General features: G+C 38.8%; 1 protein-coding gene across 17 annotated transcripts in view; it reads right to left on the bottom strand.

Moving 5' to 3' along the window:
• CLIP-190 (Cytoplasmic linker protein 190) overlaps positions 1 to 23303 on the bottom strand; it is a 32303-nt gene extending 9000 nt beyond the window's left edge. For 2 of the 17 annotated variants that reach the window (XM_033380321.1, XM_033380322.1), the window contains exons 1-8: positions 22576 to 23296; positions 22045 to 22465; positions 9361 to 9423; positions 1594 to 1749; positions 1327 to 1539; positions 1088 to 1253; positions 837 to 1014; positions 528 to 590 (exon numbers count right to left, since the gene is read on the bottom strand). In XM_033380321.1, coding sequence (XP_033236212.1) covers positions 528 to 590; positions 837 to 1014; positions 1088 to 1253; positions 1327 to 1539; positions 1594 to 1749; positions 9361 to 9423; positions 22045 to 22366 — 1161 coding nt within the window. In that variant the 5' untranslated portion in view covers positions 22367 to 22465; positions 22576 to 23296. Of the gene's footprint in view, positions 1 to 527; positions 594 to 836; positions 1015 to 1087; positions 1254 to 1326; positions 1540 to 1593; positions 1750 to 3288; positions 3331 to 3980; positions 4119 to 9360; positions 9424 to 17514; positions 17716 to 22044; positions 22466 to 22575 lie in introns of those variants that run through there. The other 15 variants (XM_015180493.2, XM_015180492.2, XM_033380318.1 and 12 more) reach the window with 14 other exon arrangements.
• Between the last annotated feature and the right edge of the window lie 4326 nt (positions 23304 to 27629).

The following is a 27629-nucleotide window of genomic DNA, read 5'->3' as shown; positions in this document are numbered from 1 at the left end:
AAAATTTTAGAGGTGGTCAAATTGTTTTGAAGACTTAACAAAAAATCTAAATAATTTTTTTCTACAATTAATGTAACTATTATTAAAATACCCAAAAATAATTGCAAAACTTTCATAAAATACAAATTGAAAAAAAAAAACATTTGTTAAATAAATATAAAGTATCTATTAAACCTGAACTAAAAAAGATTTAGGCAGAAATTTTTGCAAAAAAATATGTTTTTTTAAATACATTCCCAATACCCTAAAATACCCCAAAATAAATCTCATTTATCATACCAAAACACCAAATATTTTATCTCAACAGAGTTCAATTTCCGTAATAAAAAAAAAACAAACACCTGTCAGACGTTAACGTGTTAACAGGCCAACTAACAGTGAGTACAGCTAAGTACACTGTTAACTAACAGAGCACTGCAAACCAAAATAAAAAAGAGGGGAGTTGGGGAAAGGGAGGGACTAACAGCGAATACCAGACACACAGACTTTGTTGTAGGATTTGTCGTAGTTGTTCTTGATTAGCATACCTGCATGGAAAATTGGTTTTTCGGCGTCGTGACAATGGGTCTGACGGGCGTGCTCGACTTGCGCTGCTACGAACGGAACGCAGCGGAATGTGGAACGAAGCAGAACATGTGGGATTGCGATTAGAATTGGAACGCGTTAGTACCAGAGAATCAATCAGAACAAGGATTAAATTAATATAAATTAATCAACAAAACTGTAAACGGTAATTGTGTTTTGGGTTTTGTGTTTTGTAAAGTGTGTTTTCTTGGGGGCGTAGAGGGCTTTAGCCTATTGAAGAGGGTGTGTGGGTGGGTGGCGCCGCCTTATACCTGAGCATTCATGCGCATGCGCGACGTATTCGTTGTGGCAATGCTGTTCATGGTGCCGATCGATGTGAGGGATTCCCGCGACCCGGCGCGTGACAGACGAGACTTCTTCGACGACGGCGACAGTGAAACCTTGGCAATCGGGACAAACACCCCATACTTTGGCTTGCACTCAAAGTATCTGTGGGATGACATGAAAAACTCTTGGATTAATATCTTAAATGGGGTCTTTTTGCAGGATTCTTCGGGTATACCTTATACCATCTACAGCTCCGTCGTTCTTTCCGCTGGCCTCGTCCAACTCCACGCCGCACCAGTTGCCAGGGGCAAAGGAAGTCTCGCCCAGATATCGTAGAACTCCCGGACGACTGCCAAAGCCCGATGAGACAATCACACGATCGCCCACAGCCATGCCGTTCTCTGTGGGAATAATGCAATAAAATAAAATAAAATGAGTTTTCTCTGAGGATGGGTTCAGGGATTTCGCACTTACTGCCTATTCCAGGACTGCGCATCATGGAGCTGCGGATGCTGGCCGTCGGCGAGACTGTGCGCGAACGTTCCGGAGAGTTTTTGGCCAGGGGCGATGTGGGTGTAAGGGCCCCGGACATGGGGTACACCGTGAGACGCGTAAGTCTCGAGAAGATGCCGCGCTTGGGCTCGCACTGGAAGTACCTCTTGCCCGCCACATAGCCATCGTTTTTACCTGTGGGAAAATCGGAATAGAGGCGGGAACTTTCGGTGGCAGCAGCTGGCTTACCATTCGGCTCGTCCAGGACAATGCCCGCCCATTCGCCGGGTGCAAAGTGTGTCTCGCCGATGTAGGCTATCTGTCCGGAACGGAGACCACCAACCCATACCTTCTGGCCGATGATAAACTGTTCTGTGTTGGCTGTCAGCACGACGCTGTTGTGATCTGTTCGAGGAGAGTCGACGTTCATGATTATTCCGAGTCATCAATCACAATAAACCAGTTAAAATTGGCTTCTATCTCCCACTATATGCGATATAGTATAGTATGTTCTACTTTGGCATGATGTCATATGCAATTTGCATATGCTCTCGTGCTCGTGCTTAATGGAAAACCATTCACAGACACAGATCGACAGATTCGATCCCCCGCATAATGTGGACGGCTATAAACGGCTTCTAGCTGTGTAAACTTGACATTTTCAATCTGCTCAATATTCAGTTTCTAAGGCCTGCACCCCGAAGCCCCCCAACAGAACTCTAAAACTTAATTCATTTTGAATGCCCATTTATCCATTGTGCTTCTAGGGGGAAAACCATTAAGTGGAAAATAACAGATTGCATGCTATGAAGTCAGCAACAAGTCAGAACAAGTTTATTCCGTTGCTGGTTTTCATTGCATCCACATACACCCCCTCTCACCCATCCATATCCCCATCCCCAGCCCCATCCAATTCCACTTCCACCCACAATCTACGTTTAGTTCTGGTAAATTGTTCATAATGTTTGCTGCTTGGGTTTTAAGTTGAAGTCCGAGTTCCGATTTCCGAGCTTCGAGTTCCAGGCAGAATTATAAGAATTTCCCTTGAAATATTATATTTAAAATTGTGAAATTAAACTGAGCTTCAGCTCAAATTATTTATCAATTTGTAGCACTACTCAACAAAGTCGTACATTTTTTGTACCTGAACGAAAACGTTTGTTTCTGAAGGCGAACATTTTGAATGAATTATGTTCCTTTTATTAATATTACTTTTGTCTGTTAACCCTGGTTGTAGGATTTCCAAACAAAAAAATTTAAACGTTTTTTCGCCTGTGTTATATAAAATACATTCACTAAAATTTACATAAAACACGAAAGTTACAGCTTGTTAGCCATATTCATGAATCCCAAGCCTCTTAATCTCTTTTTTTTCCATATATTTCGGATTAAATTTCGTCTAATTTATTTTGCATTAAAGCGTAACAGTTTTGCCCCACATTTCATTAATAAATCCAACCCTTTCTCTGTCCAACAGAGTATCTTTTGGTGGAAATCCAGCGAGACCTTGACATCCAAAAATTGTATACTATAATGTCATGCTATCTTTTGGCTCATTAGACACACGACAACATCCACAGCCACACCCACGAAATGAGGCAAATGCAATCACGTTTCTGTCATTTGCCATTAAGCGCATTAAGCTTTGTTAATTTGACAATATTTTGGACGAAGATACAACCCCCAAACACCCTCTTCCCGCCTCCATTTACATCCAAAAGTTGGGCCAACAGTTGGGCCATAAATTGTGCACTTTAACGTTCGCTGCCAAATGACCGTTTAAGGTGCGAACAAGTGGCCTAGATACATACTATGTGCACACACAAGTGCCACCTGCGCAAATAGTTAGAGCCAAACATGTTGCGCAGATACAAGATACAAGACACAAGATGGCAAATGCAACAAGTATCTGCGCGGCCAGGCCACCCACAACCGAATGCTTACCTGAGCTGCGACGTCGCCCAGTGGCCTCTAGATAATGATCATCTTTTGGATTGCAGAAACAGAAACAAAAACAAAAACAATAACGCACACATGAAACAACAAACAAGCAAACAATAAACAAACAAAAATGCAGAAAAAGCTATCTTCGGCTCGGACCGAAGTGAAATGTACCCTGGCGGTATATATAGTCCCTAAATTTGGGCAAATGGTTTATGGAGGTGCCTTTATTGCTCATAGAAGCATTCAATATTTTTCTCCTAAGAAGTTCAGTTTGATCTTATCTTCTTTGAGAATTAAGAGATCAAATCATTTAATTTGGATCTATCTTGACTGTATCTCTTGAAGAAAGTTCTATAGCTGTGTTCTAAAAAACAAGATTCAGCATTGAACAAAAAAATCTATTCTTATAATAAAATAAAACAAAAATTGGGAGAATTTTTTAAAAATATGTAAGTTTCTATCTGCAAAAGAAAAAAAATTTAAAAGCAAAAGTACTTTAATTTGTTTAGCACTTTCTTTGTAGAAATAATTCGCACGGTTACAATCGGACAGGTAGGGATATCTCTAAATATTCCGATATCCCAAGAATCACAATAACGAGTGTAGTATCTCCTGCTAGGGTACATACAAAAAAAAGTTATAGCTACATGCAGCACCGATGGGGGGATGGCGGGGTTCGTAATAGAACTTACAAGATGTGCGACTTCCAGTCTCGGATTTGATCGAGCGGCGCGAGAGCGAGGGCGAGGGCGAGGCCGCATAGCGTTCCCAGTCGGATGTGGGTGAGAGCGAGGAGCGCGTGAAGCGCTTGACAGTCTCTTGATAGAGATCTATGTATATAGGCACCAATATAATATATATATATATGTATATGTATATAGAATATAATGAACTCTGACAGCAATTCGCATGAAAATGTATTTGCGAATTGCTTAGCGTGGGTTTTTAATTTTTTGTGGGTGTTAAAAAACTGCAACCGAGAGAGCAACCTGCAAGTGTGCGGGCTGACTTTTCCAGCTTTTATGGCTGCCTTTTCCGCTTTGGTTATAGGATATTTATGAGGCATATAGTAAATATTATGTGATCGGTTATTGTGTTGGTTAAAAATTAACGCAGTTGTGAAAGTTTTTCGCATTTTGTTTGTTTGTTGTTTGTTGGTAGTTGGTTGTTTAATAAGCTCTTTGAACCGCAAGCAGCAGGTTGTGGTAAGGGTTAGACGGTAATCAGAGATGTTGTTAGACCTCCTCAAATTTTCAGAGAAAGAGAAAGAGGGAGAGAGAGGTGTTTTGTGTCTGTAGGGAATGAAGAAAAGTTAAGGCACAAAAATAGTCTTGGATTCTGCCAGAAAATACTCCTAAATATGCCCCTAAAAATACTAAATAATTTTCTCTAAATGGAATTCATTTTCAGCCTAAAAAAGGAAAACCTATGAATAATAATTCAAACTAAATTTCACTTTAGGCAGACAGGAAATGAGTTCCAATTAAGATTCCATATTTTACTTTTCTTAAGAACTAAGTTTTATAGTTTTTGTTCCCCATACATTTTATGATGTATCTAAAATGTTTTCAACCCCAAATGGCTCTCAAAAGCCTCTGAAGATACCTAAATATCTTCTCTATACACCAGAGACAATCTCCAAAAGACTTTTGCCAGAGTAGCAGCTTAAAGAATCTTGTCTTTCATGGTGTTCATCGTGTCATTCCCTCTCTACGACCGACACAAAACGTTCTTTCACTTCCCATTCCCAGGCCAAGCGACTTTCAAAATCAATTTTCGCCAAAAAGGAGAGAGAAAAGCATAAATCAATTAAATTGTCGACAGTTTGGTAACGTTTTTCTCAGAGACGGAAGAAAGAAATGAATGCCTTTTTGAAGAAAGACTTTTGCGAAAAGATACACAAACAATAAACGTACAAAGATACAGATACAGATGCGCCCGCTGTAAATCTTTTCTTTCAATTGCACGATTTCGGTTTCCGTTTACTATTTTTTCGTATTTTCTGCGAAATCTGCGGCGTGTCTTCGTCTACGTCATGTAGTTAATTGTGTTTTTGTCAGTTGAAATTGCTTTTATTCCGTATCTGTGAGTTATGGCAGACATCATGCTCTATGAGTATCTGGTGGATACTTTTATTTTGTGGGGGGCATTTGCTTTTGGCTAATCAGCGAAATGACATGGCCAGGAGGCAGGGCTCCGGCCAAGAGCCCGCCCGTCAAGGTTCAATTGCGTATCTGCAAGTGCGGCTACCAGTCGCTACTGTATCTGTATCTGTATCTCTCTCTGTCGTGTGTCTGATCGGGCAAGACAATTTGTTATTATTTGCCATTATATATCATGACGGTGGCAGCTTTTAAAAACTATTTTTTCTTCTTTTTTTTAATTATCACAATTGGCCGTTGTAAGTGTATGTATCTGTATCTGTATCTGTTGTGGCTATGTATCTTTGTATCTTTTGTGTGTGTTTCCCTTTTTTTTTGCAAAACTTTCACTAATTGTAAGCCTCTCAAAATAGGGGGAAACCATTTATCTACAACTTCCAGAGAGTATCTCTGTATCTATACCTTATGTAATGATCAAAGCCTTCTGATAGATTGCTAATTAAACCTCCCCACCCCCTGGTAACCTTCTCTTGATATTTTCCAACATTTAACTGTGAAAAGTTGCGTCTATCGGTGGGGGCTTCTAAAAATAAACTTAGATACACCTAAATGACAAGCGATTTCCTTGCAGTTGACATTCAGTGTCGCAGCTAATGAACTCATGTATCTGACAGATACACTATGATTCATCAAAGCGAACCGCCTCTGGGCCAGACCCGATCCGACCAGACCAGACCAGACCGGACCAAGTGGAGTGTGGCGCCGCGCCGTGCCGCTGCAGCTCCAATGGCAGCCCGGCAGTCCGACAGCAAGACAGCGGCTGCGACCCACTTTGCTCACGATTCTGGCCAAAAATACAAACAAAAAAGTGGCGAAAAACAAAGCGAAATATTTCGTCACGTCGTCCATTTATGGGAGGATCGTCGTCGATCGTCGATCGTCAATCGTCGGCTGTTGCCTGCAGCCGGGCGATAAATCAGCCAGATCAACAGCCAGTGTCTGGCCATGTCAATAGTTTATTATCTTTTGAGATGATTAAACAACATTTAATTAAACTAAACTCTCTGTTCGGTTCGGCGTTCCAGTGTGGGCTGCCACTGCAGTTCTGAGTCTGGGTCTCACTTCAGTGTGGGTTTTCTTTCAGCCCAGAGTCCAGTGTCCGGCCTGCCCCCACACATCTCTAGATCGGGCGGCATCGGGCATGACTTACATGACTTTTCGGCATGTTAAATGCAAATCTTTCACCCTCTCTCTCTCTGTTTGTATCTGGTAAATGCCGACAGAAACTGATTATTAGCTGCTGCTGCCGATCGACAATCGGTGCTCGGTGATTACTGTGGGCTGAATAAGCGCCTGAACACGCTACAGTGCGGCCTTTTATTGCAGGGAGAGTTTGGCTTATAAATAACTGGGTGTATAAATATCTTGGAGCTTACTGTCTGCACCTGTTGCCTCTTTTGTTTCTCATATTTAATTGTTTGTTATTTTTGATCGGACTGAAGGCGTTACCAAATGGCATTCTTTGAACATTCTTCCAACTCCCTGAACCCCCCAGCTACCTTGCGAGGATTCCACTGTAATGTTACACATCCAACGTAAGCCTGTGACTGGCAATTTGCCATTCAGTTGCAAACAAATCTGATTTCGTGCATTCAAGGAGTACAATTCCTATTAATCTACAGATATTTGATCTAAAACACTCTGTACATTATCTCAGATGAAGAGTCAGGAGTATTCATGGATTAAATCTGTCGTTTTTATGAATCAGTCCATATCCATATCAATCAATCCATATACCACCAATCTTTTCGCTTTTGGGATACCTTCTAAGCATCATGCTCCAGGTCAGGTCAATAAAATACCCCTGAGATCTAACCGACACCTTTCTAGATCCAATGTACCCTCGTATAACTTAAAAACCACTCAATTTAAACAATCTAATTTCAATCTATTAGATAATTGCTATCTATCTGTCAAGCCCTACTATAGCGTGACATCCGCTTAAACACGTCAGTCAAAGCATTCTATCAATGAACCTTCCCTAAACAATCCCCACTGTACATTCTCTATAAAATTCACTATGTTTTTTATCTCGATTGTTCATCGTTCTGGGCGCACAATAATTGCATCAATAATAAATTTATATATATAAATATTTATTTTTCAGTCGCTTTAAATGTTAAATGTTTTCGCCGGGAACCTTTTTTTGCTGAATAGAATTTCACCAAATAGAGAACTGGTTTCCAACGCCCCCTGTGTGCCCCACGGGCAATAGATGAACTGAAGATGCTTACGTGACTGTCGATCGGGTAAAGGCGTGTCCCATATATAAATTATAGATGTATATTCTATATCGTTTGAGACTGTATGTTAAGTAAATAACCAAAAATATTAGTGGGGAGGCTCAACCGGTTGGACTTGTGACTGTGCCTGTGCCTTTGCCTGTATCTGTATCTGTGTATCTGTATCTGGGGATCTACGACTGGATTGTGTTGTGTCGCGTATTTCGCATTACAATTTAAATTTGTTTAAGTTTCAGAACGTGTTTGGCATGAAAACGGGCGATCGTTTTTCATTTGGCGAGAAGGGCAAACAGTTGAATGGACATTCCATGAACACTCTTGGAAGCGGTCCGCCCCTTCCACGGACCAACAATTCCACATCTATAAAAACAGTTTTTTAGCCTAATGAAGTTCCGTGAAAACCCTAAAGGCAAAAAAGCGATTAAAATCATGACTGATCGTAACCGATTTGATAGGCCGAAATGGGCTCCAGATACGATCGTGGGATCACTGCGGCATTCGAGTAAAGATCTGGCATACACAAGTAGTTTGCTCAATGAAAAATTGTATCTGTTCTATAATATATATTTTGTATATTTTGCCATTGAGGAAGATCACTGAACTGAACTGTCGAAAGGCAGGGGAGGGTCAACAAAAATCACATTGAGGCATACCACAGAATACGGGAATATAAATGGAATTCATTTTCATTGCGGAACAGTCGCTCAAAGTAAACCAGATAAGATACGTTATCTACAGAAATGCAAAATCCTTGACTTTGAAGGCAATTCAATTTATTAAATAGTTAATTATCATACTAATATCTCCTTTAAGACAACCAAAATGGTTACTTTTAATCTAGTAAGAATTCATCCATTATTTCATTTGAAAACGAAAATTATTTAAAGCTTTTTTGTATCTATACCCATTCGTTCGTGGTGTTATAGTTGTTTCTAAAATGTTTGATCATTACTTAAGATAGTATTTATCTATTAAAATAATCTTTATTTCGGTTAGATACAAAATAAAACTAAAAATCTGTTGGGCAAATTCACCTTAGTCTTGTTATTGGGGAAGTATGTGTGAAAGCATCCATTATTCTACTACTATTATTCACCATTATTACATACAACGGAGCTGTAAATACTCGTATTTCAATGAGAATCGTTTTAAGAGATTCACAATGGATTAATCATGATTAATTCATTCGTAATGTCATACAAAACCAATGTTTCATTAGCTTCCAGCAAATGATTTCTAGGAAAAAACGTACAAGCTTAGTATTTTCCCTGAATTTGTTGGAGTATTTCCCTTGAATTTGCTGAACAATTTTCTTTGAATTCATGAAAGTATTTTCCCTGACCTTATGCTCATGCCACCCACTTTTTACACACATCAAATATGCGATTCTTTTTATTGGTCTCCCAAAGTATTTATGATTTATTATTTCGATTCGATTAATGTGTGTCCCAATTCCCCAAACAAGATGTTAACACAGATGTGTTAATTTCGGGCAATCGCGCAAGCAAAATTAATTGAAAATTAATTATAAAGTATAAATTAATAATGTCATGAGCGGAGATTATAAATGGAACGCAGTCGAGTAAAAGCCAAGTAATAACCAGGTGTAAAAAATGCAACAAGTAAATGTGTCAAAGTGTGTATAGTGTACAAATGTATATATTTACCTGTGTAAGCCGAATTAATCGAACTCAAATTGTCATCGCTTTCACGACTCATGCTGTTTGTGTCTGGAAATAAAATCAAAAAGCGCAAAGAAAAGAAAAGAAAGAAAACGGCGCACAAAAAACGCAAAGTGAGCATTAAAAAATTAACAGAAACGTAAAAAAATATAAAATTAAATCATAATTACAGCCAGCGGCCAGGCAGGGGCCAGCCAGGGGCCAAGCCAATTCAGGCGCGTATTCAGGCCATGGTAACGGGGCCGCCCTCTGCGCTCTCTCTCTCTCTCTCTCAAAGAAAAGCCAACACAGAGGGCAAAATAGCCAAATAGCCAAATAGCAAAGTAGCAATTAGTAATGGGTCGCTCTGGCAGATCTCAACCTTAACACCGCCCAACCTTAAAGGTGGCCCATTCCACTGGAAACAGATTAGATAACTGTGTGTGTGTGTTCGGTAAAGGTATTCCAAGGGGGATACGTTTGTTGGGAGATTACTTAAAAATAGATTACACTGTACTGTACAAGAAGAATGTCTGGGAATGTCTGCGAATAAGCGGAAATTGTAAGCATGATAATCGAAAACAAACCCTAATAAAAATGGAAAAGTTTCGTGGCATAGTTTCTCGTGTTTTTCAAAATGTAGACTCGTACTTTCAATATAAAACTAGTGAAATTTAAAACAATTCACTTAGATTTAAATATTAATGTATATCAAAATTTAATTTAAGTTTAAAACGCTTTAAAATAAATATATTAAATTTGTAAGAATTTTAGGAGACTAGATATTAGATGGCGCCTCTTTCTTCCGCCTGGGATCGAGCCGCGGACCCGCGAATTCAATAACCAACTACATGTCGTGTGCGTGACGATGAACTTTACTCAGTTCTACTAGAGTCTAACCTATAATCGTCGTTGTTATAGAAAAGCCCTTTATGGCAAGCCAATTTCCACAGATAATAATCGTTATTTCTATACTTTGATAAATGTCTCATCACTAATAAATGCCATATAAATAATTACTCAATTTTACAATGAGTAAATATCGTCAATTGCGAATATTACAAAGGAATTTCCTTTGATTTATACTGCTTTCCAGATTGCAAATCTCTCTGTGTGGAATTTCAACAGATTGGCCAATTGCCAGTCACGTGTAAACGCTGAATGATAGAACTGGGAATGGAACCGCTTTCCTTCCAAGAATGAATGAAAGTTTAAAGACCTTAAACGGGAGGGATTCTTCTTTTGAGGGACCCCCTACTAAATGAAGCCCATCCCCTTTAATAAAAGATGGATGATCAAACTCCCAGTTAATGATGACATTAATGTCCGTATTTAATGGTTTACCCCTCCCCGACTTTCAAACAGTTATAAATTGCGACACGCCCACTCTAAAAGTCTGCGATCCAGCGTTCCAGCGATCCATCGTTCCAGCGATCCATCGATCCACCGCTCGCACGATCCAAGCCAAAATGGACTTCAATTGCGTGTGGGTTTTGCACAATCGAATGCCAATGTTTATGGCCACTGACCAAATACAAAAGCAAACGGAATTACGCTGTCCAGAGGCATTTTAGCCAAAAAGCATTTTCAAGACTCTTTTTTCCATAATTTGACAAAATAACAAAACAAATAAACGGATAATTAAGTTGCCTTTTTTCCACTAATGCTTATCGGTAGATCGGAACACGCGTCTCCCCTGTCTGTCCGAATAATACAATAATTATTCATAAATAAATAAACAGAAATAAATTGGGGAAAAAATACTATATGGAGTGGTTGCTTGTTTGTTTTATTCTCCACTCGTTCGGATGTTAATTGGTGGGAAGGTAAACACACACACAAATTATCCAAAACTCAATCTACAGCTTCAGTGTTTCGGCAAAAGTCAAATGTCAATTTTCGAATTTTTATGCTGCCTGACGTGCAAGAGTCTTTGGTTTTTCTTTGATTTTTTATGGGTCACTCCGTCCGTGGTGTCCGTCTAAGTTTCGTTCTTTTGGAACCTGTTCTTAAGTTTATGCAGAATATTGATGGATTGCTTTGCATGATTTCGCTGAAGATCGCTAATCACTATGCTGCGGTGTAGCTTTGCCCAGTTATCCAATAAAGTATTTGATGCAAGAGAATGGACATTGATTTGGGTTTCGGTTTCGGGTTCAAGACATTTTTGGGAATTTATTGTGGAATGGGAATCATTAGTTACTGTTGCCAAAGGTTCTTCTAAACTATTAACTAATCGTATAAGATCTGATAAGTCGTTGGATTAAAATACAAAAATTCCCGCAAGTACAAAAATGTCTCGAGAATGTTTTTAGCCATTTTATAATGTTTTTTTCTGACACGGGGACACAAAAATTATTGCTAAAATATGAATTAATGTCAATGAAAATTGACTATTTAATTCAGTATGAAATATTTTCCTTTTTAAGGCATATTGTAATTCTGCTTTATTTCAATATTATTCTATTAAAATATCTACAGGCGTAATACTTTTTGCGTCATTCGAAATGTATTATCTGGAAATCGTTACCACAATTGGCTTGCTGCAGCTTATTGGCTTAAATAGCAATGAGATAAGATTGCAAAACATTTGTTGCATTAATATTTATAAAAGGATTACTTTAAGATGAGTGCTCCTGTTCAGTGATGGAAAATCGGCTGTTCCAGATCCTTAAGCTATCACTATATGACACTCCTAGATGTGCAAAAGTCCAGAAGAGTATTCCATCATCGTTTCTAGCCAACTCTTTACATCTTTAACGGATTACCATTTCTCTATCGCTATGTTTTCATTGTTCTATTTCATAGGACACTCCTAGGACTTTAACAATAGATCAAATCCATTTTCGAACCCCAAAGACTGGCAAAAAACCTTCCCAACAAACATAAAAACCTGTCCCCATCCACAACTAAGCGATATCTCGCTCTCCCTCTCTCGCTCCCAGTGTGGCTTAGGAGTTCTATTTTTCTCCTGGAACCCTTGGAATTCTCCAGCAGATCCTTTAATCAATGAAGCAAAGAATCATCTTTCATAATTGATATCACACTAGCTAGGGGGCAAAGCTTCACTTCACAAATTGTTTTTCCTCCCCAAAATATCACTGATCGCTCGAGTAGTATGTATTGTATTTTTGTTCTGAAATTTTGAAGCTTAACACTTGAGGGGGCCCCCACTGAAGCAAGACTCTCCTCTCGAGTGTTTCGCCCCGAGAATTGTGTAAGTGACGTGTTAATTTATTTGACTTTTGCTTTTGGGTTTGCTTTGAGCTCCTGCTTCTCTCTCTCTCTGTTCTTATTGCTGCATGCAAAATAATTAAAACCACTCGAGTGTAAGCGAAACAATAAAAACCAACAAACCTACAAAAAGTGAGAATAAAAAGTGATTAAAATGGCTGTTTAATTGTTGTTGGAAACCTCAACTGAACTTTGTTTAGCTTTTGAGTTCGAGAATGGAAATTGTAGGCAGAGCCGGGGAATAGGATGGGGGGTTTTGTATGGATTTACACCCAACGAGTGTAGACCCGAAGCCACAATTAGTGAGAGGTTCGGTTCTGTCTAGAGGTTGAAAAAAAAAAATGAATGTTTAAGAACCTAAGAGATTGCTGTTTGCTGATTCCCTTTTCTAGTGGGTTTCCAAATACAAACCAAAAATATATCAGCAAAGACTTCTGCAAGTTTTAACCATAATTATATCAAGTGTATTTCTATCTATTTCTTCTATCTCAGCAGAGATATGCCCTGTGTGGTCCCCTAATGAAAGCCTCCATTAGGCTTATGACAAAGACCAGCGGGCTGGCCAATAATTCATTAGAAGCATGAAAACATCTACGAAACAAAGCCAGCAAAATGGTCAACAAGTAAGGGCAATAATGGGTTTGTTTACACGCAACAAATGAGCCCGAAGAAGGGGCAACAAAACTCAAATATCATTTCATAATCTCAAAGAAAGAGAGAAAGAAACCCCAAGGGAAGGGCGGGAACACCCTTTTCTTGAACTTTTCTTTACGGTTGATTACTTTTTCCATTCAAGTAAAGGAAACTGTAATTAAATTACCGCTGGACGGGAGAAAGAAAAGTAAAAGGCAACCGACAAACTACCCAATAATAAATAATAAAAATCATTTTCGAGGCGTGTGAAATGCAATTAGCCAAAAGAAAACACCGTTTATGGCAATTAGATGGCCATAAATGAGCGGCTCAAACACATCAGCAACAATTGCATGGCAAATGAGGGCCAGCGGCATGGTGCGTATACGTGATGCCAACAGCATCGGAACAGCATTACTCATACGCCACCCACGAGTGCCCCGTGTGCCGAGTGCCGCCCGCCTAATGATTGTAGAACAAACACAAAGCTGAGATCATTCAAACAGCAAAAAATATAAATCAAATATACCGAATGGAACGAACCAACACAAGAGGGCATATATTTCTGTAAACAAACCAACTAAATTGACTGGAATGACGCCAGACAGATCTTTATTGTCTATGAGGAGAGACACAGAGAGAGAGAGAGAGCAAATATATAAGCTGACATATTCTCGTATATATACTATACTATATTCCATACAGAAGTCGGTGCTCTGCTGTTTCGGCAGCTGGGATGAACAGCGCTGCTTTCTGTCAAGGCCTGATGATGCCTGCCTCCAAAATGGGCTTTATGGCACGCCCACCTGTTTGCACAGGTGGATTGTGTAATCTTCATACTATATATACTTCCAAGTATATCCGTACATAAATGTGTCACATTAATCATTTGTCTGTCTCCATATTTCAGTTACAATTGTGTAAGCAGAAGCTTCATATATTTCGTCTCGCCTTTTTTTGCGTTTTAAATTTTATAATTTTTGTGATATTTCTATCGATTATATCTGTATGAAAATCTAGCCATAATCAGACATGTTATAACATTTTTCATAATTTCCAGACATTTTTATGGGGTTCTATACACGACTTTTCTAGCTGTATAAATTCTGAAAAAATGTCTTCCTATATTAATCTAGATATTGCGTTGGATCAGAAATTACAATTTATTCTACGTAAGACAGACGTCTGTCGTTTGGGCCCAGGTTTTTCATTCCATAGGCTTTCTACACATTTCTACACAGATGAAAATCCCATTTTTTGGGTCCCTTCTCATCGGTAAGTATCTTCCTTCTATAATATTCCTTTACACAACAAAATTCACTAGAAAAAAAAACAGCTTCCACTAACGTTTTTACGGTAGTTTTAGTACTAGTACTTGCAGCTATCCCTCTCTACCCTTTAGGGCCTTATAAAGAGGTTGCTCTGTCTCTCCCTCTCTCATCTCGAAAGAAGAAAGACTGAAAACTGCTAATTGTTTTATTTGATCTCTTCCACACACTTTACGAATTCTTTTCCTGAATCTTCCACAACAAATGTTAGTCTCTCCTTTCCAAATTTATAGAAAATAAAACACCAACGTTGTCAGCATCCAATAATGCTTTACAGGTACAACAATTTCTTTTCATTCGCATCTCTAGGTATAATTTTTCTTCTCTCTTGGAGCATCGTTATCAGCATCCACGCTAATTCTCTAGGAATTTTAATTCGCAGATAAGATTTCCCCACAGTTTGAGCTGGCAATGCCACAAAAACAAAACCAACAGCAGCACCACCACCTCTGCAAAGGTAGGGACAGAGGAAGAGGCAGAGGCGGAACTACTATTTTGCCCGTCGATTCACTTGGAATAAAAATGTGTGTCTTTCTCTGCAACACGATTGCTGTTATCAGACCCCTCTGCTTTTGCTTCTGCCTCTGTTGTTGTGCCGGCTCCGATAGAAGCCAAAAAAAAGAAACAACAAGCACACACATAAATTCATCGCTGATAAAATACCAAATAACAAATAACAATGTCAAAGCCAATGCAAAAAGCAAAAAAGCAAAAGCCAAACGAAACGAAACGTATGGAAAAAATCAACACTTGTTGGCCAGATCTAAAAAGCAAAAGGCTTAGACAATTGACAGACGAAATGTGCGTGTTATGCCACGAGCGAACGGAACGTGGCCAAGAAAAGAAAGCCAATCGGCAAAAACGGAAAGAAAGTTAACCGCACAAAAAGCTAATATAAAATTTCAAATTTGCATAGAGTGTTAGAGCCGGCTGGGCTTTGATATGGCAATAAGACGTCAACAAACGGAATAAAAAAAAAAATACCAGTAAAACTATAAAGATATTTCTATGTTGCGAATACCTCGGGGGTAAGATTTTTATTTGCACTAAATATCAAAAGTATCTAAACAGAAAAGCACTCTCAAAATGTGGATACTTTTGTAGCCAATGGTATTATAATTGAAAAAGGAATAAATGGGAATATTTAACATATTTTGGCGGCAATATTTGGTCAACTTTATACCCAACAATCCCTGCATCAAAGAAAACCTCAAAGAAATTGCAGAAAATTTAAAAATCAATGAACAGAGCAGGCCATATGCAAATATTATTGCGACTGTGAAAGTTCATGCCAAAAAATATTGTACATATTTATAGACTAAAATCAGCATTTGTCGCTGTATCTTTTTATTTGCATCTGTATCTGTCTTAGCCTCTCCATCTCTGCATCTCTGTATCTGCATCTTGTTCAACAATAACAACATTTTTATATCTAATTAGCGGTTAACCGCAAATTTTCAATACAATCCACAAGCGAGCGACGTTCTATTCGGCAATAGACTTTTGTTGTAGTTTTGAATTTTGTTGTTGCACAGATATTCGTAGATATTAATTATAGATAGATATAGAATGCCTTAAGGTTATCCGCCATCTCAATGCGAGGCGAGAGGTTGGGGGACACGCGTTTGGTGTCCCATTTACGAGTACAAGTCATCGGTTGACTTTTCCAAGTGACTGTAAACAGGAAAACAGGCGGATACAGGCGGAAAATCCCCGATTGGTTTCGTAAAATTTGCAACGATCGAAGTGTGAGTGGCTACGGGGCCCCAACAGAGTGGTTGGACGAGTGCCATAAAGGTCAAAGGGTAAACTACTTTGGCGGAACAAAGGGAACACTTTTAAGTTTACAAAGACCAGTTTCTTAGATTTCATCTGTTAGATACAATTGTTTATTGCTCAATAATAGTTGTAAAGCAATTTCGAATTGAAGTTTGAAACGTGCAATAAATATTTATTTTCATAACTTTTAACAACCTTTTCTTGCAGTCTTTCTTTTACATATTTTTAAGTTTTTAATTGTCCTGCCTATTAAAGAATACCTAATGTTTTTCGCAGCCGTAAGAAAATATTGCTCCGAAATATTAGTCACAATTTCGTCACACATTTGAAATTTCCATGAGCCCCATGCCCAGACTACAAAATTATCTTACACTGGGGGCCAAACCCAAAACAAACAAAATGATAGGAAACTACAATAAATGTTGCCAATTAGAACATAGATATCTGATGAAAAAAACAAACCAACTAAATCAATATCTTATCGGCAAATAAATGCAATAAAAAATAGTTCAAGAAAAGAAACCAATTCTGGGCTTGTCTGAGAACACAAATGACACAAAAATAAATATTTATGAGGCAACAGCCTGCCGATGAAAGCAAAATCAAAATGTGGCCATTATTTTCACACAAAAAACCATTTTAACAAAAGAATAAATTTCGAGTACAAGGTCAAAGGCTGTCACTCAAGAAAATATGAAACAAAACTGCATAATGAATGCAAAAACTATACAATTTCCATAAATAAATAAATTCCCTTTTTTTTTTGGGTACAAACAGCAAGGACAGCCACCCAGGGAGAGATCAAGGGATCACATTCACTTTTGCTTCAGCTTTTACGTGGAGTTCTTGGGCAGGAAATTCTCAAAAATAAATAAATTCCCATTCAGGACAGCAACCAGTTAGAGAGAGGACAACAGATCCTAGGATGCACAGTACAGGGAATAAAATTCCCTAATTTCCCTAATAACTAAAGACAGGAACCTGGCGAATAGTAGATCACACAACACACACACACACACACACTTTGGCTTTTTGAAGAAGTTTGCCAAAAATATCCTTGGCAAAAATTCCCTTTCTCCAAGGGTCACAGCACACAAACACTTTTGCTTTTACAGTTCATTCGAAAGTGTTCGTTCTCGCCGTTTCACTCTCTCTCTGTCTCTAATTTTTTGTTTCATTAAATCACCTTATCTGCGCTTTATAACAAAAGAAATTGAGTTTCTGTTATATGTGCCTCTTGATTTTGAGTCAGTTTTCGTTTGCGTTGTCACTATATGGATGCTATAGTATAGAGCCGATCGAGTTCAATTGGTTGCCATCTGAGCCGCAGTCGCGCGCCAAACACGTCCGTATCGCGAGAAGTCGTTGGAGTAACAAAAAAGTCCCAGCCCCAGAGCCCACATGGCGAATGGCACCGCAAGCTTTGTGCCAGCTGAGAGAGAGATATTGAAAGAGAGAGAGCTTGCCAAAACCCAAGCTTTGTTGCGGAGTGCTGTCGGTCTCTGTGTGTGTGTGTGTTTGCGAGAGTGTGTGGCAATGCCTCCGCTCTGCTCCGCTTTTTCTGTGTGTGCGTTGGGCCACGCGTAAGAAAAAGAGCCGTAAAAAGAATTGTTTTTGCCGTGTACTTTTTATTTTTACACTGCGGACAGACCAGACAGCTTAATAAATTGTGCAAACAAATGCAGAGCTACTCGCACGGCCAAAGCGTTGCCACATGGCCACGTTATTATTACAATATTTCGTCTGTTTCTCTGGGCTTTGCTTTTCTTTACGATCTATGATTGATCGCTCTCTTGGCGCCCCTTTAGTGGTGTCTGTCTGGGTCTTAACGGCTTTGGGCTTTCAGCTTTTATCAATGAATGAACAAGAAAGAACCAGAGAAGTCATTAAAAAGATTACTGAAGAATTGTCTTATATCTGCGGAAATTTTAAGCAATCTTTTGGGATATGGTTCACTTGAGAAAAAATTCAAAGATTTTCTAAGGGAAATTGTTTGGAGACATAGAGATCCATGTCACAGGATTCTGCTTTGTACAAGAAGAGCCCTCCAAAGAGACTTAAAAATGTTGAACAATGTTTTGGTAAACTTTAAGAATCGCGTGTAAGTGCTTTTCAAATGGCATCTCCGAGCTCTGAGTCACTCTATACAACGCTCCGTGTTTAAATTTATTTTGAGATTCCAAGTGGAAATTACACGCATTTCGTGCAGTTTCTTGCACATTTTGCACGAGAGATTAAATTCTTAAATGAAAGAGAGAATGCGATAATCAAAGTCAATTATTTTTAGATTCTTCGATTCAGCTTTGAATTAGCTCTGAAAAAAAGATGAACAATCTGTAGCGGATGCCTTTGATTAAACATTTTTCAGAGTCAGAGTAAACAGTTTTTAGAAGAAAAAAACACATAAAGATACGAAAAATATCTATGAAAATTGTCTATTATTTATTGGGCGAAAATGCAGCTAAAACGATGTCATTTAGAACTCCAAGGAACAGGCTGCAACATATCTCGAATGACGATGGTTTTGTGTACAAATTTTTCATAAGCAAACGGCCGCATTCCTTTCAAATCGCCATCATTCGCGAATTTTAACCTTTTTTTGATGGAATTGTGATGTAAATATAGTAAAAAATAAATTACAATGCTAACAATCCTCAATCGTTTTTTGGTCCACTCTCATTAACAGATTTATTATCTTTAGGTCCATTTGTGGGTTTATCCACCACGTGTCTTTAATTAAAACACAAAAATGTTGACGACTCCATCAATGGTCCAAGTCAAATAGTTAATGCCCAAACAAAAATTGTTAATCAAAACATCAATATTTACTCTCCCACTGGATCCGAAAACAAAGCGGAATCTAACGGAGTAATCCCCATTTCGAGACAACGCTCATCCATTAGGCCCCCCGATACGATCTTAAGTCCAAGACAAATGAGCTTTCAGTTCTATGGGGGAGGAGCAGAAGCAGGAGGGAGAGTGGCCCCGGCCCCACTTTCGGTTCCGATCGAAATCAATAAAAGTGACATAAGCTCATCCACGAGTCCGGGCTCAGACCCCTAGACCGACACCCAGACCGCAGAGAGACAGATCAGATCAAACGACGAGAACGGAACAAGGCATCACAAATGCGCAGTGAAAAAATCAAACACACATACATGTATCTAGGTTTGTATCTGTGTATGTGTGTCTGTGTTTATATAGAACGTTAAATTCTGTGTCATCGCCAGAGCAAATTCAATTATAAGAAAGCGAAAGAGGGGCAGAGAAAGATCGAGAGACTTGCCGGCCGGTCCCCAGGTCGTCTCATTCGCGTGACATTGAAGTGCTGTGCCGGGCCGTGCGAGAGATGAGTGACAGATACATACATACACAGGTACAGATACAGTACGTTTCGATGCTTTAAGGCAGGCTATAGAAAATATGAAACTTCGCTTGCACATGATTCAATCTAAAATAGATTTTCAAGCGAATCTAATACCAAGGCTAATGGTGGTTCTGATTGCATTTTATTAATATTACAATATGCAATATGTATTGATCATTTTTACAGACCAATAAAGCCTTTCAATAAAGTTATGTCTTGTTGCCACCATTCTGAAAGGGAAATATTGAGATCTCTTTCTTTGGAGTGCAACAAAGCTCATCGAAAAGTAAGATCAGTCATCAAATACGTTTCAACGTATAGATAATATAATGGAATTCATGGAAATGTACGTAAAGCAACATGTATCAAAATATATGTAATTCGTGTTATAGAATTTGAAGTCCCAAAAAAGGTTCTCCGTCGAAATCTCATCCCGTGCGCAATCTATACACAACGTCGTATAATTTTGTAACGCACTGTACTTTGTATCTACGAGTGCGAATGTATTCCATGTAGAGCTCGTGATTCAGTTTACAATGAAATATTTTACAATATTGCCTCTGCTATTGCTCTATTTTTATTTTTTGACCAACTATTTGCCCGACCGCCCGGGCTTTCTATTGTACGGATTTTGCGGTTGCATTGAGACTGTCAATTTGTGGATATGGAGCGGGTGTTTGTGTAACAGAAAACCCATCGAATGATCCGCTGATCGATGGATCGTTAGACAGATCGTTTGCTATATAGGCTAGTGGGTCGGTGTCGACGGTCGAGGGTCGGTTGTTGCGGTTGTTACGTGCCTGATGAAATGTGCCACAAAAGGCGGCTCAATTAAATGGTAGCAGGCACTCAATTAATTGGCCATAATTCTCCTTACCTTACACTTTTTCGGTGCTCTATAATTATAATCTGCGGCAAAGAGTGGGCGAGTGGCAATTTGTTTGTTTGCTTATTTCTGTCTTGTGCGTTGGAGTTTTCAAGTGGTTACCATAATTAAGTGAAATATTTGTTGGCAAAACAAAACGGTTGATAAGTTGATGAGGGGAATTACGAGAACTGCCTACAAGTCAATTCAGTGAGAAGTGATCCCTCAGAAAAAAGGCTTTTCCCTAAGCAGAAATTGTTTTTCATTTAAGATCCCCTTTGATAATGTCATGGAGGTCAAATGTAGTGCAATAAAAATGCACTCAAAATATAATTCTCTTATAAATATGTATCTTTAACAAGTGTGTGGGTGTATCATCATCATCATCGTTTCTATTAGATCATTGCCTCTATATATATTTGCTTTTACTTCTGTGTATAGTCTATATCTTGTGCGTGTCTCTGTACGAGTTGCGGCTACAGTTACTTATAACCGGAATTACAGCTGAATCGATTGAGCCCCCATGTAAACACAGATTTAGTGCAGCTCCCAAATGACATAATTCGAAGTTGCTAAATTATTTCGATTTATATAGACGTACGAATATCTGTTCTTACTAAATTAAGAACAGATTACTATTCAAATTTCAATAGGCATTTCTTAGCAGTAGAAATTGATGAAATACAAACACAATAACACTTTCGGCTAGTGAAAAAGGAAAAAAAATTTTAAAATGTAGCCTAGGGAATACTATGCGGACTTTTATGCGGACAGGCATATTAACCAAAATAATTGGTCTGGAAATATCATAGATATCGGAAAATGAACAATAGCAATATCAGCTGCTACTCAATGTAAAGTATTGAGATCTAGGGTATCAAATAATGGACATCATGCATTGAAAAGTTTTTAATTAATTGCACATTTTTAAGATTAACGTTTTCAAATCCAAAAACCCGAGAATAATTCCACACACACTCACAAAACACAGTTTCTATGTAATTCTAGTAATTCCAGCAACGTTATTTAGAGGTATCCTTGACTCTTGACCTACCGATGGCACCTCTCATACATAGGATGGGTATCTTCTGGGACGTGCGGAGACTTTTTATTAAATACGAGTAATTCCCAGACACTAATTTACTTCATTGAGTGTTGAAAAACCTCGCGATCGGATCATTATTAAATCCAGAAAACAAAAAAAGATGAAAGTCACATGTCGCGTGGCTCTTTGAACACTTGGCCTTAGAACATTATTAATGCTATTTTTGTTCGGAATACACCTTCCATGAGCGGAATTAAGTATTTGAAAAGCAAATACTTATAGTATCTGTCCTCTTAACAGAGTTTTACTGTAGATACACTGATTTATAAGCGAATAGGATCATCAAGGTTCCATGCAATTTGTATTTGCTTCCCCATTCAAACCCCTCACCATACCTGAAACCATAGAAATCTATAGATCATTTTTAGATAGAACTCACCTCTGGGAGGTGGGCCCGACTTGGGCGTTGTGTGATTGCAGCAGGGTCGCCCGATCTTCGACACGGAACTGATGGAGGACGTGGACCCGAAGTTGGAGGGCGCCTTCAGCCTGCTGGTGGGTGCTGCTCCGGTCACGGAGGAGGCGGGCGTTGGTATATTCGAACGAATGCTGGGAGCTGGTATCCTTGAAGCAACCACCGTCAGCTCGGAGTCTGACGATTCTGTTGCCACCGGTTCTACTGGTGGCGCAGCTGCTGGCGATTCTGCTGGTGGCGTTGTTGCTGCTCCCTCCGCAGGAGTATCCGGCGAAATATCACTCATTTTGCACTATTTTTTTATCCTACTTTGTTTCACTTGTTACTTGATTGGATCACACGCGTACAACAACGGACTTAAAAACGATATAAAAACTATCGTGAAGTATCAACATTTATTTTCAGTTTAGATTCCATGTCAAGGCAATAAAATAGACAGTTAAGTCATATTATATGTAGAGAAATCATTTTCTATTTTAGAAATCTGGCACTTACCTGGAATAAATGTAGACTTTTCTTTAATTCTTATTTTTTCTTAGCTGTAAAGATTTTCATCAGCTTTAAACAGGCATCAACCCACTGTGCGTTAAAGTGTCGTTTTTGGCGCGCACATACAGGCCCTCTCTCTCTCACTTAGCCGCTCTCCAACAGCTGATTGGAGCGGTATTGCTTTTTTCGGTGGTGGTCTTGAAAAATAAACAAAAAAACCCGCTTGTGTTGTTGTTGCTTCGTTATAAATTCAAAAAAATGCGGAACTCAAGATCTGCATAAATGATGCGATCTATTTATAAGGCTTACACAATTATATATGTATACATATGTATGTATAAACGATTTTGGGATATGATATGCACAGATTGTTTTAAATTGAATTATATTTAGATTGAAATAAATTGCTTATCAATTGGTGCACTCTTTGAACAAACACACACACGCGCGCAAGGGAAGCACTCACACACGCGACGTTGCAGTTGACACAGTTATGGGACGTATGGGAGAGGGGGTTGGGGATTGTGGGCAAGGTACGGTACGAGTACACGAATCGGATAAGAGATTGGGATTGTATTTCGACACCGTGTTATACGAAACGTTTCTAACAAGCTACGCGGCTATATTTACACACTATATTTAATATTTTTTGACTAATTTCCGAATTTTGACCACTTTTTCGTTGCGTTGGAATTTTGTTGTTGTTTGTACTGACTAAGTGTGACCGCGGATTTTTCGATCAAAAATACCGTACTACCCTTAGAAATATACCAAAATATACCGTCTCATTTGAAAAGAATACCGAATACTGAGGAATTCAAGTTTTGTTCTACATATTCCTCGTTTTTGATATTACTAGCGTCGATTATTACTAGCTAGATGGATCTCTCAGCCCTACCCACATAATTTTATCTGATTAATGAATCAATTTTCTACTTGACTGGCTTATTAAATACTTGACTTTGATTGTATTTGCCCCAATTTGGGTCCTGTCCTGAACAACAGTATTGCGTCTCATATGATGAAAACCCGAACTTAGCCCACTTAAGCCCCTTATATTTAAATAGTTCAACTACTTGAAGTAAATGACGGAAAATATAAACGATTGTACATTTTTATTGTAGATCCATGCCATCTTTCCTTTGAATTTCAAAAAACACCACGATATCTTTCACTTGAACTGCGCTAAAATATACCGTCGGTTAAATTTTGACCTCAAAAAAATGCCGAAAAGTATTAAAAATACCGTAAACGGTCGTTGGCTGCGTTGAAATTTGTTGTCGTACTGACTTACGGATGGACTTTTTGGAGAGCTCGCAATGCAGCTATCGATATATTATTTCGGCGTTATATCGATGAGACAATGTACTGATATTTTGGTAGTTGTTAGCTAGGGTCACACCTATTTTATTCAAAAATTTCAGCGGTTTCCGATAATATTTAATAATATCCAATATTTCCTATATCTTCCCGCCATCTCATCAGCAGCCACACAATGGAAATCGGAAAAGAAATACCGTAGGTTCGGTTCAATCCAACAAAAACATAAATTCTTCATTGATGTCCATACGCTTAGAAATTCAACAGGTTCCCACATTTCATATATCACATTGCATATTATTTTTATTGTTTTCTGTTAACAAGTCTATTCGTACACGCTAAACAACCTTTTTCGACAATTCGTCACCTTATTATTAATTTCACCAGTTGCACGGACCAATCCAGCTCCATGCTGCCGCTGCCTTTTTGCATATGTATTACATACATACATATCATGTATATGTATATATACACGAACAGTCGGACTATGCACAAATGGCTTTATAATTCTGCTCGGCTGCCGCAGCGGTCAGTCGTCAGTCAGTCGTGATTTTTTCTGCGAAAATGAATTTTTACACTAAAAATAATGTTCAACGTAAAATGGGATGATCGTTTTTCCTTTTTTGAAAATATGGATGGCGGTGCGCAATGCTTGATTAGCCAACATATTTCAACTTGAATTTAACGCTAAATTTCTTCTTATATATGGGAGAGAAATAATATTCTAATGTTTCCTAAGAATATTTTGTTTTTATTTTGTTTGGCGCAAAGCATCTTCCTTTATATGAAATAAATTTTTTCAGTGTACAGCAAGATACGTTTTGGCTTCGTGTGCCTGCGCACACAAACACACTAAAATATGTGAGTGCTGCCCGCTTTTTATTAAAAAAAAAAGTTTCTAGCTTGAAACAATCGAAAAAAAGGGCTGAAAATGTTCAATCAAAACAAAAAAAAAGCTTAAATAATGGCGTTAACCATTTTCTGATAAAGTGATAATTATTATGTATTTTATAGAATTTTCATCAACTCATCCAGCTCTGAAGGGCTAGCTACTGATTCGCATTCCTACGATATTTATAGAAATTTCCCCCGCTTGGTCATCAAAAAAAGCCACATCTGTGAGAAAAGAGCGTAATCGGCAGCACTGGTGCGGTCTCTATTATGTAAACTGAGAGCAGCGCTGTCGACAGAGGCAGAACGCCGTCGCCTATAAATATGGGGCTGCCACGCCGGCGCCGTCGTAGTTTTTCACAACCGCCACGCTTTAAACATTAATACCATGCATAGCAGCCATACTCGCACTAACAAATTTTTATACATCTTACTTCTGTCTACCACACCGCTCCTCGGGGTTGCGGAGGTTTGCGGCCTCAGCGCCGCAATATGTGTCCTGTCATAAGTCTGTTAATGGTCTTGATGCTTTTAGCATTATATTTGAGAGAATAATGCCAGCGTTTACTGGGTATGTCTGGAAATATGTCTATGAGGCATACACTTCATCCTGTAGTCCTCATTCCATTTGTATACTAAAAAGTTCCTAATTTTTCTTTGAGCCTCCTTGTAGCTGTATTTTATATTTATTGTAATATTTATTGTATTGAGCTCCTGGCCATTGCCGGAGTTCGAATTGCGGCTGACGAGAACTATAGAGCTGGAAGCCTCCTTGGCGTTGTTGATTGCCGCCCTGTCCTCGCTGTTGTCCTGCGTGCTGTTGTGTGTTCTGTTTTTTCCTAGCATCGCTGTGTGGCTGTAAAAATTCCCACCGATCCGCTAAAATTAACTCCCAACTGCATCCTCGAGTCTCCCCAGTTAATCAGCGAAACAGCTCCTGCGCCTATGCACTGCGCCTACCATCATTGAAGAAATCCCCACTAGTCGTAGTTTACGGTTTAATTTGAGCGTCACTGTGCGAGGGGCCCGCTTAGAGTCCGTGAAGAATCCAATTGGATTGGATAAGATACTAAGAATATCTCTGAGGAATTTTTTTGCATTTAACAAAACGAAATGAAAGAATTGTTTATATCGGACTATCTGCTAATGTTTATAAATAATATCTACTCGTACTCGTATTCAAAATTCTCGTACATGGGACTTCCTTTCTGATGACCTGTGGGGAAATCTCCTGCGCCTGTGCCTGCGACTAGTCCAGGGGATCTCCGAAACCCTTACAGAAGAGGCTAAAGGAGGAGGGAGAGACCACACGCCCACAAATCGGATCGTGGACAGCTTATAGTTACCTATGTATTTCTTCGGTGGATTGCAGTTCCAGGCCAAGCAATACAACCTCATTGGTCTCTGGCTGGCCATGGCTCTGGCAATATCGACCTGCTGAGCTCCTCGTCGATTTTTTTCTTACGCTCCATCACTTTAATTTAACCTTTTTTTACCAATGAAGTGGAGTTAGTCTTGGTTAATCGCTACTGCCGGTACTCGAGATCCCAGCGCCGCATGCGCTTCCGCTGACAATCCCTTCTCTATCCACACAAAAGAATTTCTTCATGACATTATTCCCATGCCACACTTGGGTGCAATTTTTAGATTAACTCCCGACAAGAGCATCCTTCACTTGCAAGTCTATCACAAGTTTTGGCAAGATTTTTCACACTTCATAGCAACCTTCAATCCATCCTCGAGTCTTTCCTAATTTCTTGTTTTCTTCCTCTGATTTTTTGTGATTTGCCCGCCGGATCCGTTGCTGTCTTTTTTTTTAAACGCCATTCATCGACAAGAGCTTGCGGTTTTTTGGAAGGAATTTGCAGTTTGGCCTATGTTTCTGTTCTTTTACTTACCTTTAAAAATAAAGTATTGAAGAATAATTAACGAAAATATATAAATAAAATGGAAACGCTGTCTTTTTGAATTTGAACTTCACTTTTTCACTTGTATTAAATTCCGAATTTTTTATTCAATTTTAATTTTTTCGAGCTCCGATTGTATGTTGGCTCCACAAATTCAGAGTTACTCAATATTTTGCCCAATTCAGTCCTAAGGTGAACTCGTATGTGGCTCTGGGGCTATATTCGTAAACATTTGTTAAGCGGTAAAAGTATATATCTTTATAAAGTGGCTTTTTTATAATTTTGAAAGCATATGTACGTGTGTTTTAATATATAATATCGGTTTCGAATTGTAAAAGGCTGTACAATTGTCCATAGATAAATAAATCTTACTCCAAATAATAAAAGAACAATTTAAATTTGAAATTGAGACAAAAATGGAAAGAATTACAAGTCATAGTACACATCGGGTCATGACTGGCAGCAGATTCTGGCTCTGTCTGGGCCTTGCCTCCTAGATTTTAGCAAAGTCACGGCTCTCCCCTCTCGACCCCTCTTTGCTGATAGTGCAGACTAAAGAAATGGCCTGGGGGTTAGGTCCAAACTGATACAACAACATAACAGCAGCAGCATCCTTAACAGTGCGACTGCTTGGATGCGAATTTATCGCACATGTTTTCTGCTCGATTGATTGTTAAACCACCCCACCTACGTTGTCTGCCTCAAGCTCAACTACACGAAATTCCAATTTAAGCAGTACAAGCTTAAGATGCTCGATTATCAGATGGGTCGTGGCTGACTAGAATTAGGTGGACTGAAGTCTGGTAGAATAAGAGCTTATCCGCACAAAAGGTTCTTTTCAATCTAGTCCTGCGCATGAACAAAAAATATTCATCGATATATTTATTTATTATATATTCGTTTGTAGAGAGACCTTTTACGGTATTTTTTAATGGTCAAAAT

The sequence above is a fragment of the Drosophila pseudoobscura genome, chromosome 4 (genome assembly GCF_009870125.1).
Source record: "Drosophila pseudoobscura strain MV-25-SWS-2005 chromosome 4, UCI_Dpse_MV25, whole genome shotgun sequence".
Taxonomy (NCBI): domain Eukaryota; kingdom Metazoa; phylum Arthropoda; class Insecta; order Diptera; family Drosophilidae; genus Drosophila; species Drosophila pseudoobscura.
The sequence above is the reverse complement of the archived record's forward strand: the minus strand, read 5'-3'. Positions and strand labels throughout refer to the sequence as shown.